The following is a 13,606-nucleotide window of genomic DNA, read 5'->3' as shown; positions in this document are numbered from 1 at the left end:
CCTTTATACCTCTGGCAGCACAGTAAATATTGGACCAACTTAATAAATGGAACAGGTCCCTTTTTTGCCACTGTGATTTGGAAGACCACTGTTCCACAAGGAAAACATAACAAAAAAGAAGATTGGGTGATGACCTGTGAACGGCGGACACCTAGTAGAAAGCCCGGGGTCATGTGGGTGTCACCCGTGAAAGGACACCCCCGACGGAGCCGGGCTCAATAAATGCTTTGCCATGTACGCCTCAAAAGTGGCGCCAGGAATGCGTAATGCACAACAAAAGCAAGAGAAGGGACGAGGTGACAGGGAGGGAACAGAAAGAACCTTGGGGATGAGTGAACCAGAAGGGGTAGCGGGCGGGGAGCAGAAAGGGGGTGCACGGGGAAATATAACCCTGATCCGAGTAAAGGATTTAGTGCGAAGAGGAGTAGCAGCACCAGGTTGTATATGCTTCCATCCTACTTCCAAAGCATGTGCTCATCACAAGTGAAGCACAGAGAGTATTGTACAATCTCCCACTTGTATCCCTCCGTAAACACGAAAACATCCAAAATAAATACATTCGATGTTCTACACGGTAGGCGATGATTGCACTTTGTTGCTTTAAAATCTCTCTAAAATAATCATAATAACATTTCAAATCAGTTCAGAACATTATTCATGAAGATAACGTTTACCTAATCTCTACCTCCAGTTTTAATTGGACAAGATGTACTCTACAGACGGACGCACTGCATATCAATGGTCACCTTGCAGCAAAAAGGAGGGAATATTCTTAACACTGCATTCACTCGAGCTCATTAAAATTCCGCCCACTCATTTACCTATTATGCTTGTCCATCTTGTCTTTGACAGGTACCTTTGTCTCAATCGACCTTCAACTCTACGCCTCCACCCCAGATCCTGTACAACCCCGCCCAGCAGATCCTCACCTATGCTGGATTTTGCCCTTCGGTGTCGACCATCTCTGGCTATGCCCCATACCCTCTGCCTCTTCAGGTACAGTACATAGCTATTTCAATGCCTCTACTGCTTGCCCCCTTGGGAGTCAAAGGGTCCTTCTTTCCTGCCAAAGAAGAAGTCTTCTTATCTTTATATGTACCAATGGTCACCTATGGGAATGTGAATTGTCATCCTAAGTAACACATTCTTTAGTGTTGAATGCTGTGATGGAGGTTCCACGCTCTTGCCTGATCACTATCGTACACCTGACAGTGCTTCCGTGAAACCTTTTCCTGGCATCGGTGTAAGCACAAGATCCTGACCAGCTACCTTTTTTCTGCAACCTTAGTTTTTAAATAAAATAAAAACACTATGCATGCCTACTCAAGTATTGCGAATACATTGTGAGGACAAGTCCTTTTTCAAAGTCCTCTGAGCTCGCGAGAAGTGTTGCCTAATCTTTCAGCAGGTAGATTTTTGCAGACGTTATAAAACTTAACAGTACGATTTATAAATGATATGCTTAAATACATAGGGTCCGAATAAGGAAACCCATAGTCAGTAAAATGTGTGACTATTGAAGGCTGACTATGTGATAGCACGGTTCCATGTCATTTCATCATGGGATGTTTTTTCACAGGGTTTTTTATCACAGATTTTTTTCACGAAAAAACTCATAGAATTTTTATATTTTTATTTTAGGGCCCCCGCCCCAAGCTCCCCATCCTATTTAATTTTTTTATATATTTCCAAACACTCACACCCCAAATATATATTTGTCTAAACCCCCTAAACATTTCGATGAGTTTTTGTTCGTGAAAAATTCCGCTGTAAAATAATGCGCGAAAAAACATCCAGCGATGAAAGGACGTTGCACTGATAGCACAAGTCCCTAACATTTTCACCTTCCATATGATTACCAAAACCAGGAAAGAAGGCATTCATATGTGACTAAACAGTAGTCCCCAAACACCTACAGGCTCCCAGTTGAGTGACTATTGCAGCGTCAAAAAAACCATGCCCAAAGCAGAAAACGACTACCACTTTTGAGCCAATGATACAGGACTCAATAACAGCAAACACTGAAGGTCACTCCACACATTTCCTACAAACTGAAGTCCAAAACAGCAATCATGCTCAGAACATGTTTACCAAATGCACACCAGCAGAAACACCCAACCTATGAAGATTCATCCCCAGACAGCGCAAATGCTTTACAAGAAAAGGTTAACATGTGAGCACCAATGCAGCACTACAAGGAAAAACGTGGACCTATAAAGAAAATATTGAACATCTTGGATTAACACAAGTGAATTACAGAAAACACAGAAAATCATGGCACTGAAAAATGGCGATAAGGGACAAAAATACATAAACGCCCAATAACGGCAAAGTCCTTTTGAGGCTATTTTGCAGCTTCAAGAGCCAGGGTTTTCAACCAGTAGATCGCGAGCAACTGGTAGCTCACCTGAGGCTTCCCAATAGCTCTTTGCATCAGACACCAACATGAGCACTGTGCATTTATTTTGGTGTCTGAAGTACCTGGGTCTCTTCCCCTGCCCCTCCCTCTCCTATTCCTGCAAAGCAAACAGTCTAAAGCTGTCTGCACTTCAGAGAAAAGGGCTGTATCTTGGCTTGCAGGGCCTCGGCAGTGTCCCAACTAGGGGATAACTATTAAAGGAATGGTTCGGTCAGAAATATTATTGGCCAAAAAGATGGCCAATAATAAAACAAATACCTAAAATATATTTTTTTAAGTCCCTTTGCAAAGTTTCGAGCAAATGAAGCTCAAACTTTAAAATTGCAAGAACTAGGGGGCATCCATTTTGTGATTTCAGGCAGCCTCCTCGGCTCTGCCTTTGCGGCACTAAACTGCAGCCTAAGCAGAGCTGAGGAGGCTGCCTTCACTTTCATTTTACGTTTTCTGTGCTCCCCAAGCCCAGGGAAGCACAGAAAACGTAAAATGAAGGCAAAAAGCCGAGGCAAACCAATGGTTGGAAAACCACAGTAAAATAAATACAACAACGTTGTTATTCTGACAGTGGCAGCTTTCACTGGGAGTCTCCTGGGCTCCCCCAACCCTGAGGGAGTCCAGGAGACTCTCAGCGAAAGCTGCAGCATTCAGAATAACAATGTTTGTGGATTTGTAAATACTGCGGCATTTACAAAGACAAAAACGTTGTATTTCTAAACACCACGGCAGGGAAACACAACCGCGTTGTGTTTCTGCCTACAGCAGCTTTCACTTTGGGGCTCTCGGGAGCCCAAGAGCCCCAAAGTGAAAGCTGCTGTAGGCAGAAACACTGCTGCATTTCTAAACACCAGCATTGTGTTTCTGTCTACAGCAGCTTTCACTTTGGAGCTCTCGGGCTCCCAGGGAGCCCGAGAGCTCCAAAGTGAAAGCTGCTGTAGGCAGAAACACCGTGGCATGGAAACACAACTGCGTTGGGTTTCTGCCTGCCTTGGCTTTCACTTTGGGTCTCTAGTGCTCCCCCGGTGGAGCACCGGAGACCCAAAGTGATAGCCACGGCAGGCAGAAGCACAATGCATTTGTGTTTCAAAAACGCTGCGGTTTTTCTTTCTAAGTTTAAAGCTGTGTATTGCTACCCAGCAAGCCCAGATGCACTCAACAGGGACAATAAGTACCCTCTATTTTAAATCAAAATTCATTTAAACATTTGGCGCCAACAGGGCGTAAATTCTACGGTGTACAAGCACCGCCTAAGTTTCTCTAGTTTCCAAAAGAAAATGTCATTACACAATTTAACGGTGTTAATAAGGATAATTGTAAAATTTTAGGTGTAAAATGAATGGAACAATCAGAACCAAGACATTAGAGTTAACTTTTGGATTTTAATCCTCTTAATCCAATAAATCGTACATGAATAAACAAAAAGTAGTACGATCAGTGTACTCTATTTACATATGAAGAGAGCACTTGTGGGTGTTCCATATAACACAAGTAGGAACAAACGGCATAGATAGAAAACAGCTTGTATAGAGCAGCACAATTGCAAATCTGTATAGCAGTTTACAGTTTACAGTTTACAAAGCTCTAAATGCATAGGTTCAACCATTCAACAATTTACAAATGAAGTCTCATATTTAGATATAACAAATGAGGCCGACGCGTTTCGGTTCAAAGAACCATCTTCAGGGGATAGACTTCATTTTTCATATTCATAACCATTAAGTCAAAGCACAGTCTCTGTGGAGTAGTAAAAGAAACAAGATTTTTCAGTAGAACTTTTCAGTTTGTAAGAAATCCATTATCAAAGTGAAAAGAGTCAAAGTCACTAACCTTGCTGATACAAGAGCAGAGCCACAGAAAAGAAATCCAGTCAAAAAGCAATGGGTAGCCGAATGCCACAGATTGCTAGGATATCTGTGGGGGTAAAATCAAAAGAAGTACCCCTGAATCCTACTGAAGCAGTAAGATCCCTTATCAAGGGGATACTGGATGAGGCGGAAGCCAATGATGTCATCTCAGAAAAGACACGTCTGTTTCTTGAAATCAGCAAGGTTAGTGACTTTGACTCTTTTCACTTTGATAATGGATTTCTTAGAAACTGAAGAGTTCTACTGAAAAATCTTGTTTCTTTTACTACTCCACAGAGACTGTGCTTTGACTTAATGGTTATGAATATGAAAAATGAAGTCTATCCCCTGAAGATGGTTCTTTGAACCGAAACGCCTCGGCCTTATTTGTTATATCTAAATATGAGACTTCATTTGTAAATTGTTGAATGGTTGAACCTATGCATTTAGAGCTTTGTAAACTGTAAACTGTAACTGCTATACAGATTTGCAATTGTGCTGCTCTATGCAAGCTGTTTTCTATCTACGCCGTTTGTTCCTACTTGTGTTATATGGAACACCCACAAGTGCTCTCTTCATATGTAAATAGAGTGCACTGATCGTACTACTTTTTGTTTATTCATGTACGATTTATTGGATTAAGAGGATTAAAATCCAAAAGTTAAATCTAATGTCTTGGTTCTGATTGTTCCATTCATTTTACACCTAAAATTTTACAATTATCCTTATTAACACCGTTAAATTGTGTAATGACATTTTCTTTTGGAAACTAGAGAAACTTAGGCGGTGCTTGTACACCGTAGAATTTACGTCCTGTTGGCGCCAAATGTTTAAATGAATTTTGATTTAAAATAGAGGGTACTTATTGTCCCTGTTGAGTGCATCTGGGCTTGCTGGGTAGCAATACACAGCTTTGGATTTGTTTGGTTTTCTCTGTCCCAAGTGGCCTTGTGACGACAGCCCGATTGCACCAGAAGTCTTTGTATAACATTTGCACACTATTTCTTGTTGATACATTCTTATTCACAATCCTTCCACTCTCAAACCTTTATTTAACTTGTCTGTGCACCCCTATACTTCTCTCTTTTTCTTTCTAAGTTTCTCAGGCTCCTCCGGCTTGGAGGAGCGCGAGAAACTTAGAAAGAAAAACTGCAGCGTTTTTGAAACACAACAACGTTGTATTTATGTTTGCGGTAGCTTCAGCTTGGAGCCCATAGGGCTCCAAGCTGAAGCTACCGCAAACATAAATACAACGTTTTAAAAGCTGCGGTTTTATTTCTAAGTTTTCTGGGCTCCTCCAGCCCGGAAAACGTAGGAAAAAAACCGCAGCTAGTGCTTATTTTTTTTAAAGAAATAGCACTTACCACGATGCAGCTGCAGCTTTCCTGCCTGTAGTCTTTGGAGCCCGTCCACAGAGTCCTACACCAATGAAGCAAAAGCCACCCAGTGGTAACTTTTGTTTACTACAGCTGGCTGGCTTTTGCTCCATTAGTGCCGCAAACGCAAGCACAGGCGGCATCCATTTCACAAAATGGATGCCCCCCTAGTGCTTGTAATTTTAAAGTTTGAGCTTCATTTGCTCGAAACTTTGCATAGGGACTTAAAATAAATATATATTTTAGGTATTTGTTTTATTATTGACCATCTTTTTGGCTAATAATATTTCTGACCGAACCATTCCTTTAATAGCAAAATTAAATGGGAAATTTGCTGTGCACATTGTCCTCAATAGGGGCAAATGATGGCTGATTAGAAAGGGAAGGGGTGCATAAATCTTCCTGCCATGTGAAACAAAGGTGTGGCTGTGATTGTGTCTGTCTCACTTTGTTTCTTTAGATTTATTTTGGTTAGCATTACTCTGCATGCGGGTAATTGAATGGGGAAAATAAAGCTACATCTGTAATCAATTTTTCTGTGTGTGTGTGTGTGTGTGGTCACGCGCAAGTGCATGAGTGTAGAAGAAGACAAACTGTAAGAGTCCCATCTTGGAAGAAAAATGGTACATCTAGAGATACTTGTTGCTGTTTATGTTAAAACTGTGAATTATTTATTTTATTTGAAGATACTGAGTTTTCTGTTTTTAAGGCAGTAGGACTGCAACTGCAATAAAGGTTAAAATTGCATTTTCTGTTTATGGAGGAGCCAACCTCTATGCGTGTCCCAATACAGGATTCTGGTGCTTGTCCAATTACATTTATAAAACTAAACAGAAATGTAAAATGACATGTGCTGTCAATGCCAGGACTTAAAAAACTTGATGTGAGAGTTCCGTTCAACCTATGTTTTATGAAACAGGGGTGTGAATGAAGTAATTAGGTGGGAAAAATGGTTTGTATGTGTATATTTTGATATGTATAGGATAGTTAGTAACAGAGCACTGTACGAAATAGGATGGCGAATACAGGGAGAGTACATTGAGAAGAGCCATGGGATGTGTAAGGAACTCATGGTGGCAACAGTAAAGACAGACACAAGTAATCACAGTTCAAGGGGGTTTATTGAACAATAAACGCAGGGTGGAAAAACGCCTACGCTAAACCTAAATCTAAGATGGGAGCAAGCGTTGACAATAAAATGAAAAATAAGGCAGTCCTAGTGGCGTCTTGTCAAAGTAAAAGGGCCTATACTAAGAAAACCTATTGCCAATTCCAGACAACTAATTACAGAAAAATTGTAGGATGGGTTTTAATAAAGGAAAGAAGTGTTCCAAATAATAAGTCAGGATTTGATTGCCAGAGGTCTCCCTTCCCCATGTTTTCTGCACGGGACAAGGTGAGACCTTGGAGCACAGCACACGCTCGAGCTTTCTCAGCACGAGCCGACAGTTCTGTTCCAGCTATCAGGTTCTTCGATGGTAAAGTCTCTTTTTCATTAAAAAGGCTCTTGCCTTTGAGGCCTGATGTATCCAACCAGCAAACACAAAGTTCTATTGCACAGTTCTCTTTGGGTGATGGCTTCTCCCCTGGGTCCCCCTCTTCTGGGCGTAGACCCTTCAAACAGTTCTGTATCGATATCAGAACCTTCAGTGGCGGAGTCTCCGGCTTCCCAGGGTCTAATAGTTCCAAAAGAAAGGAAAACAACACAATAACCAAAATGCCCTTTCGGATTGCACTCAAGGTGAGGATTCGTCACCCCTGGGTCCCATTCCTCCGATCGTAGACCATTCCTAAATCACAGCCTCCCTCCGCTGGGTTCACTATGGCTAATTCACTCATTCTACAGTGATGTTTCTTCATCCCTGGGTCCCCCTATTCCGGGCGCAAATCCCTTTCAAATATTTGTCTCGGTTCTCATCCTCCCTCTTCCGGGTTCACTATGGCTTTGCTCAAAGACAGTTCTCCTTTTAACTTTCAGCATTCTTAACGTCTTTTCAAACAATTCTCATGGACATCCCACTACCAGGTTCACTTTTGTCAACACACTGTTTCTCGAGACTTTAGACTTTGCTCCTCTCGATTGGCATCCCTCCGCCGGGTTCACTCTTGCCATTTCTCAATTCCCTTTTACTTTTAATGATTGTGGGAGTCACTTCCCTTGCTTTCTCTTGGTGCAGGATTTACTTACCTTACTTTCTTAACAGTTTGCCGGTCATAGACTTTCAATTGTACAGGGATTTTGCTAGACCGCCTATATGACCACTTTGATCTCTTTTCACCTCTTCCCAAGGGCTTCTGGATATGGTAGTTAATACCATTGGGTAATCACCCAGAGTTTCCTGCTTAAGCACCCATGTGGTGCCGGCCACCTCTGTCGCTGGCTTTTTCCTCCTCTTTCTTCAATCGTATCTTTACAATTTCAAAGTTCAAATTAGCCGTTGGCTACATTTCATTCAAGACAGTTCGGTTTCTTATCGATTCTCCCCTCGACTCAACAGCTATGATGAACCGCTTGCCTTTCTTTATCCTTGGAGTCAAGGTTGGTACCTCCAAGACCAGCATTCTTCCCTGGCTTGGTTATTAGCTGAGGAGGGTCTTGCATACCCTAGACATCTGCTGCAACACACGCTGGCTATTGTTTGGGGTCTTATATTTTCTGCTGAGGTTTCACGGGCCTTGGTCGGAAAGGGCAAGGTTGCTTCTCTCCTGGTCACCCTCTCTGTCTGTGCCAACATTCCCCTCTCTTTGAACTGCTGTGCTGAGTTAGCCTTCATATCATGCAGTCTGCCTTGCCCTTCCTGTGCTTTTGTGCTCCACCTTTTATCCCTGTGGGGAAAGGAAAGGGCCATCAGCTGTGTGTGATTTTGGTCAATTGCCTGACTTTGCCTGACCCTCGTGTTGGGACCTGACAGGTAAACAGTTTCCGAATTAGTCATTTGTGTTTTTTGTCGGGAGAAAATGCTTGTATCAGAAAAGGGGAGGGGTAGAGTTTCTGAGTGTTCTGCAGGGTAGGAAGGGAAAGAGGTTTTATATGGAGTTATAACCCTCATATTGGTGATCTCGGAAGGGTAGGTTTTGAAGGGTTTGTGAAATGAGTAGGATGGTTTGTAGAGTAAACAGGAATTCCCGGATCGTGAAATGAACAAGGGGAATTGTGGGAACGGTAGTTTTCAGTCATAATAGATTGGGTGTTACTGAAATGAATAACCAGAGAAACGTGGAGCCGAAGGATGGAGCGTATTCGATTGGAGACCGGGGAACCAAGGATTTTGTCAAGGAAGGTTCTTTGGATGGAAGGGAGGTAGGGATGCAATAACCAAGGAAAACCTCAGGGACTTCGTCCCTGTCACCCTCCTCCTCAGTATAATACTGCGTTGCCCTTTAAGCATTGCCATGAGCATAGCCCTGGGCTCCAATACCCAGGTGATCCTCCCTTTCTCTTCCAGCCCCTAGGTTGGGGTCTGAGAGCGCCAGCCCTCCCCAGGCCACCTGAATAAGGGATTCTTGAGATCTGCTTGGGAGAATACCCTCAGGTTTCTTACAGATGGGTGAACAATTAATAGGGTTGATCCCCTTTGGCTATGTACACGAACCGGAAAATCGACAGAGATCTGTGGGGAACCTGTACTCATATGTTCAAATTCTGGCAGGGGATGTTCAGCCTTTCAGTACTGGATTGAAATGGCGCAATTTACGAGCACTGTTTTTGCTAAGAATTTGGAGAATCACCATACAATTTACAAGTAATTCTCTAACACATTGAAAATCCCAGTATGTCTGAGAGAGCTGTATGTGCAAGCCAGGCATGGCCCCTTGGTCATGCTGGATTCCTGCAGGCAGAGGCAGCGATACTGTGCGCTGTTCTCTGTGATACTGCCTCTTTCATAAAGGACAGACAGGTGCCACCCGTTATGAATAATTTGGCCCTCGCTACAGTCAGACTCTCCTTTGCTCAAAATGTTAATATAACTATTCATATATTGTCCGGTTGGGTTGTTATAAGATCTGTGCACATTTCAAGTCATCACTATGATATGATATGGCATTTATAACGTACCTTTACACAAGTGTTTGTAGGTGCCACAAGACAAGGGAGGGAATACATAGGGAGGACAAGACAAACCATCCTGCTAGGTGTTGTGTCATTCGGATCGTGCAAGTGCGACACTAGAAGTGCAAGGGGAAGGAAGCTTGACTCTGAGTAAGTTTAGCCAGGGCAGCGCAGCTCTGGGTAAGTGCTAGGAGGCAGGGGGCGGCAGAGGTTACAGTTACAGCGCCTAATGCGTGGTAGGCCAGGAGTCAGTGCACAGAAAGCTGGTCGTCGAGGAGCCTGATACCCAAGGAGACTCTGACGGAACCAAGCAAACCAGTCAGAGCCGATGATCGGTATAAAAGCAAATGTTATTTTAGCCCTGAGATTGACACTTTTTTTGTATATCACTTGATCGCATGGTTTCCACGTGTTCATCTTTTTAATCTTGCCAATTATTTTGACATACATACTTTTAAGGGTAGTCAACAAAGTAGGCTTTGGCTTACTTCTTGGCTGAATTCTGTGACCTGGCAAGTGAACAATTTGCATGACTTGGGGATATGCTAAACTGGCAGTGGATTTGTGGACCAAGCACAACTTGGTACATGCTATTTTTTAACAAAACTGTAAAAGACATTAATTGAAATAATCCTCAGATTGTTTTTGCACATGTACCCCCAAAAGAAACAAAATAACTATCATTGTTAAAATCCTGGATGCAGCTGAGCTGCGATGCAGATGCACCATCCAACAAAATATGTACCATTTCCATCTAGAGTTGGAAACCATTTTATTTTCTTCCACCGTAAAAAAAGAATATACGCATCTTTAATCTACGGTGCCCAAATTACAGTGGGAAAAAACAGTAAAGTTTATAGGTATTTTGCAATAACGCACACAAAATATGAAAATAATGTTCCCAAAGGAAGCTGTCTGCGATACCATAATGTAGGAAAACTAAACGCTGCAATGCAAATGCTGTTATAGAGGCATCCTTCAAAGTTGCTAATTTTTTGATGACAAACAATTGTACTTTTACAGATGGTGCAATCGTGAAGGGAGCAATGACTCACGTGGGTGAACCTGTTGTAAGAGATTTAAAAAGAATTCCTGAATTTATGTCTGCCTTGTCAGGTGTGCAGTTAGGTGCAGACACTATGGCAAGGAGGGCATCTGCACTATCAGCCAATGTGAATGCCTATCTCTGCAAATCTGCCTTTTTCACACATGAACTTCCTGAAATCCAAACGTTGATCCCGTCTGGCAGCGTCAGAGTGCTGTTACCGCTTCAAGCTACACATCCGTTCATGAATGTCATGCACTCTATTTTAATGTCTCTGGGCCTCATTACAAGTTTGGCTGTAGCCTTGACAGTAAAACCGGCAGGCTGCTGCAATTTTTTCCGGCACCCGCGAATGGGCAATTACCAGGTCATTATGGCCCAGCCGGACCCGGTAATTTACCATTCGCGGGCGCTGGAATTAAATGCTCTGCATTCCCATTTGAGCCCGATAGGGCTCAATGGGAATGGGGAGGTCAGATGCACCGGCACCATTCAGAATGGTGCCGTTGCATCCGACATGCTCTGCTCGCGGGTGCCGTTTTGCCCGCAAGGTCAGAACTGGTGGGAGAACAGGCACCCGTGAGCAGAACTCGTAGTTTGCCGGTCCCGTAACTACGGTACCAACAAGCTTACCGGTACCGTAGTTACCAGAGCGGCAAACTTGTAATGAGGCCCTATGTCTATTTGTATGTAACCTGATTGTAACTATGCTGAACACATAAGCAACGCGCCCGGATATCTTTGGGTTAGGTGCGCCATATAAATACACAAAATAAATACATCAAATTACTGAGCACTGGTGGATAGCGTGCAGTGCCAGCCTTCACATTTAATATCCCAATTGGTTTCCTACATTCTGATATGCTTGAAAAATGTTGGGAGACAGCTACCAATAAAAGATAATTAAATAAAGATGTTTTAGAAGTTATTAATATCATGGTGAATGCATCTGTTACTCCTTTTGTATATAAAGAGCAAATAAACCGCCCATAAAATGTCTTGGTACAGATTCTCATACTCTGGGATATCACCACCCCAGTAGCTCTCGCCAGTAGCTGCCGCCTCTTGGTCATTAACTGCAAGTAGCTCTGGCCAACGTAAAGGTTGGAGACCCCTGTTCTAGAGCGTTCACATGTTATGCTGCCTATCAAAACTCACATTAGAACACATACACATATATGGTTCCATGTCATTTCCTCGCGGGATGTTTTTTTGGGGGGGTTTTGCAGTGGGTTTTTTTAACAAAAAAACCTGTCAAATTTTGTTACAATTATTTTTGGGGGGTTCACCCCCTAACCCCCATTCCCTTTAATTTTCTATGTATTCCCAAACACCCACACCCCATACATATAATTTTCGAACCCCCCCTAAAAAATTCAATGGGTTTTTTAATTAAAACAATTGCGGTAAAAAACCAGCGAAAAAACATCCCGCGATTAAAGGATGTCGTACCACATATATAAAGCAACAGAATATGTACACAGAAAACATGTATTACCACAAACCGATTCATCTACTACATATCAAGTTAAAAAGTTTAAAAAATATATATATTTATTTTATTCAATCCATATATCAACAATAACTACAAAAATCTTGAATAAAGAAAAGAAAACGAGCAAAAACTGCAATGGAAGAATAAAACGTAGTTAAATAAATAGTAATAAAAGTCAATTACATGTAGACTAATTCCCCAATATTAAGGTACACCATACAGGTAATAACGTTACCATTTTCAATGCTTCGCCACTGAAATCCCAGAGACGGTTCTTGTAGTCCTCAGAGCATTGGTGACCGTCTGACCGGACACATTTCACAAAGAAAGACCTGGAAGAGCGATGCGCGCCGCGCATGAAACAATTCATACTCGCAAGTAAGAATGACATCACGCTGCTATTGACACCATCCTGCTAGCTATGCGAATACTCATGGACCTTCGGATGCAGCTGGCCAAGGCATGTGTCAATAGTTTCCTCAGGTGGATGGCACACAGGACCAACCAATCCCACAAGCAAAGAACGGTTCCACGTGATAATGTCCCCGCAAAAATGTCGCCATGCAAAAAATTCGCCAAAAAATTGGAATAGAATTCTGCAAAGTGGTCTTCAAATGCTCCAAGCAAGTTGTGCCCTATGATATTGGCACAGGCGGAATTCAGAGAATGATCAGCTTCATTCGGAATCGTCGCTGCCTCCTTCATCCACTAGAGGGCAGCAGACGTCCAGGTTCGTTTCATTGGGCCTCATTACGACCCAGGCGGATTTCGCGGTGCTAAATGCACCGCGAAGCATGGCGGAAAGCCGCCGATAGCGCCATGGGGGTTGGCGGATTTACCGCCCCATTCCGACCTCGGCGGAGCGGTAAATCCCCAATCCCCATTCTGCCCTTCCCCATTCCCATTTTTGCCCCATAGGGTATAATGGGAGTGGGGAAGGAGTTAATTACGCCACCGTAAAATACGGTGGCGTAATTAACAACGAGGTCCCGTAGCGCCATGGTTTTCTCCGGCTGGTAAAACCAGGCGGAGAAAACCTCCATGGCGCTACGGGAACTCGTAGTATGGCGGAGAGGTACGCCATGCACTACGCTGGCGTAATACCCTCTCCGCCAGGGTCCTAATGAGGCCCATTGTGTCTATTTAGATTGTCCAGGATCTTCTTAAGAGAAGGCTATTCCAGCCTATGTTTCGTGTTATTGTTACTTCTGGTACCCCTAGCTGGGGCCTCCGCATTGAATGAAGACGGCCCCCCTTGAGCAACTCACCAACTGCCCGAGTAATACCGGATCTAGATTCAGACATGCGCAAGTGCCCTGTGACAGGTAGGACGCCATTAAAGCAAATACTCTACAGTGATCACCATTAGTTCTTACGTATAT

The 13,606-nt window shown here is 43.0% G+C and overlaps 1 protein-coding gene across 2 annotated transcripts in view; it reads left to right on the top strand.

The window, feature by feature from the left end:
- TMEM255B (transmembrane protein 255B) overlaps positions 1-13,606 on the top strand; it is a 661,659-nt gene that overhangs the window by 484,171 nt on the left and 163,882 nt on the right. For both annotated transcript variants that reach the window (XM_069637126.1, XM_069637127.1), the window contains one exon: positions 853-996. In XM_069637126.1, coding sequence (XP_069493227.1) covers positions 853-996 — 144 coding nt within the window. The remainder of the gene's footprint in view (positions 1-852; positions 997-13,606) is intronic.

Source organism: Ambystoma mexicanum, chromosome 7p (genome assembly GCF_040938575.1).
Source record: "Ambystoma mexicanum isolate Mex_15411 chromosome 7p, UKY_AmexF1_1, whole genome shotgun sequence".
Taxonomy (NCBI): Eukaryota; Metazoa; Chordata; class Amphibia; order Caudata; family Ambystomatidae; genus Ambystoma; species Ambystoma mexicanum.
The sequence above is the reverse complement of the archived record's forward strand: the minus strand, read 5'-3'. Positions and strand labels throughout refer to the sequence as shown.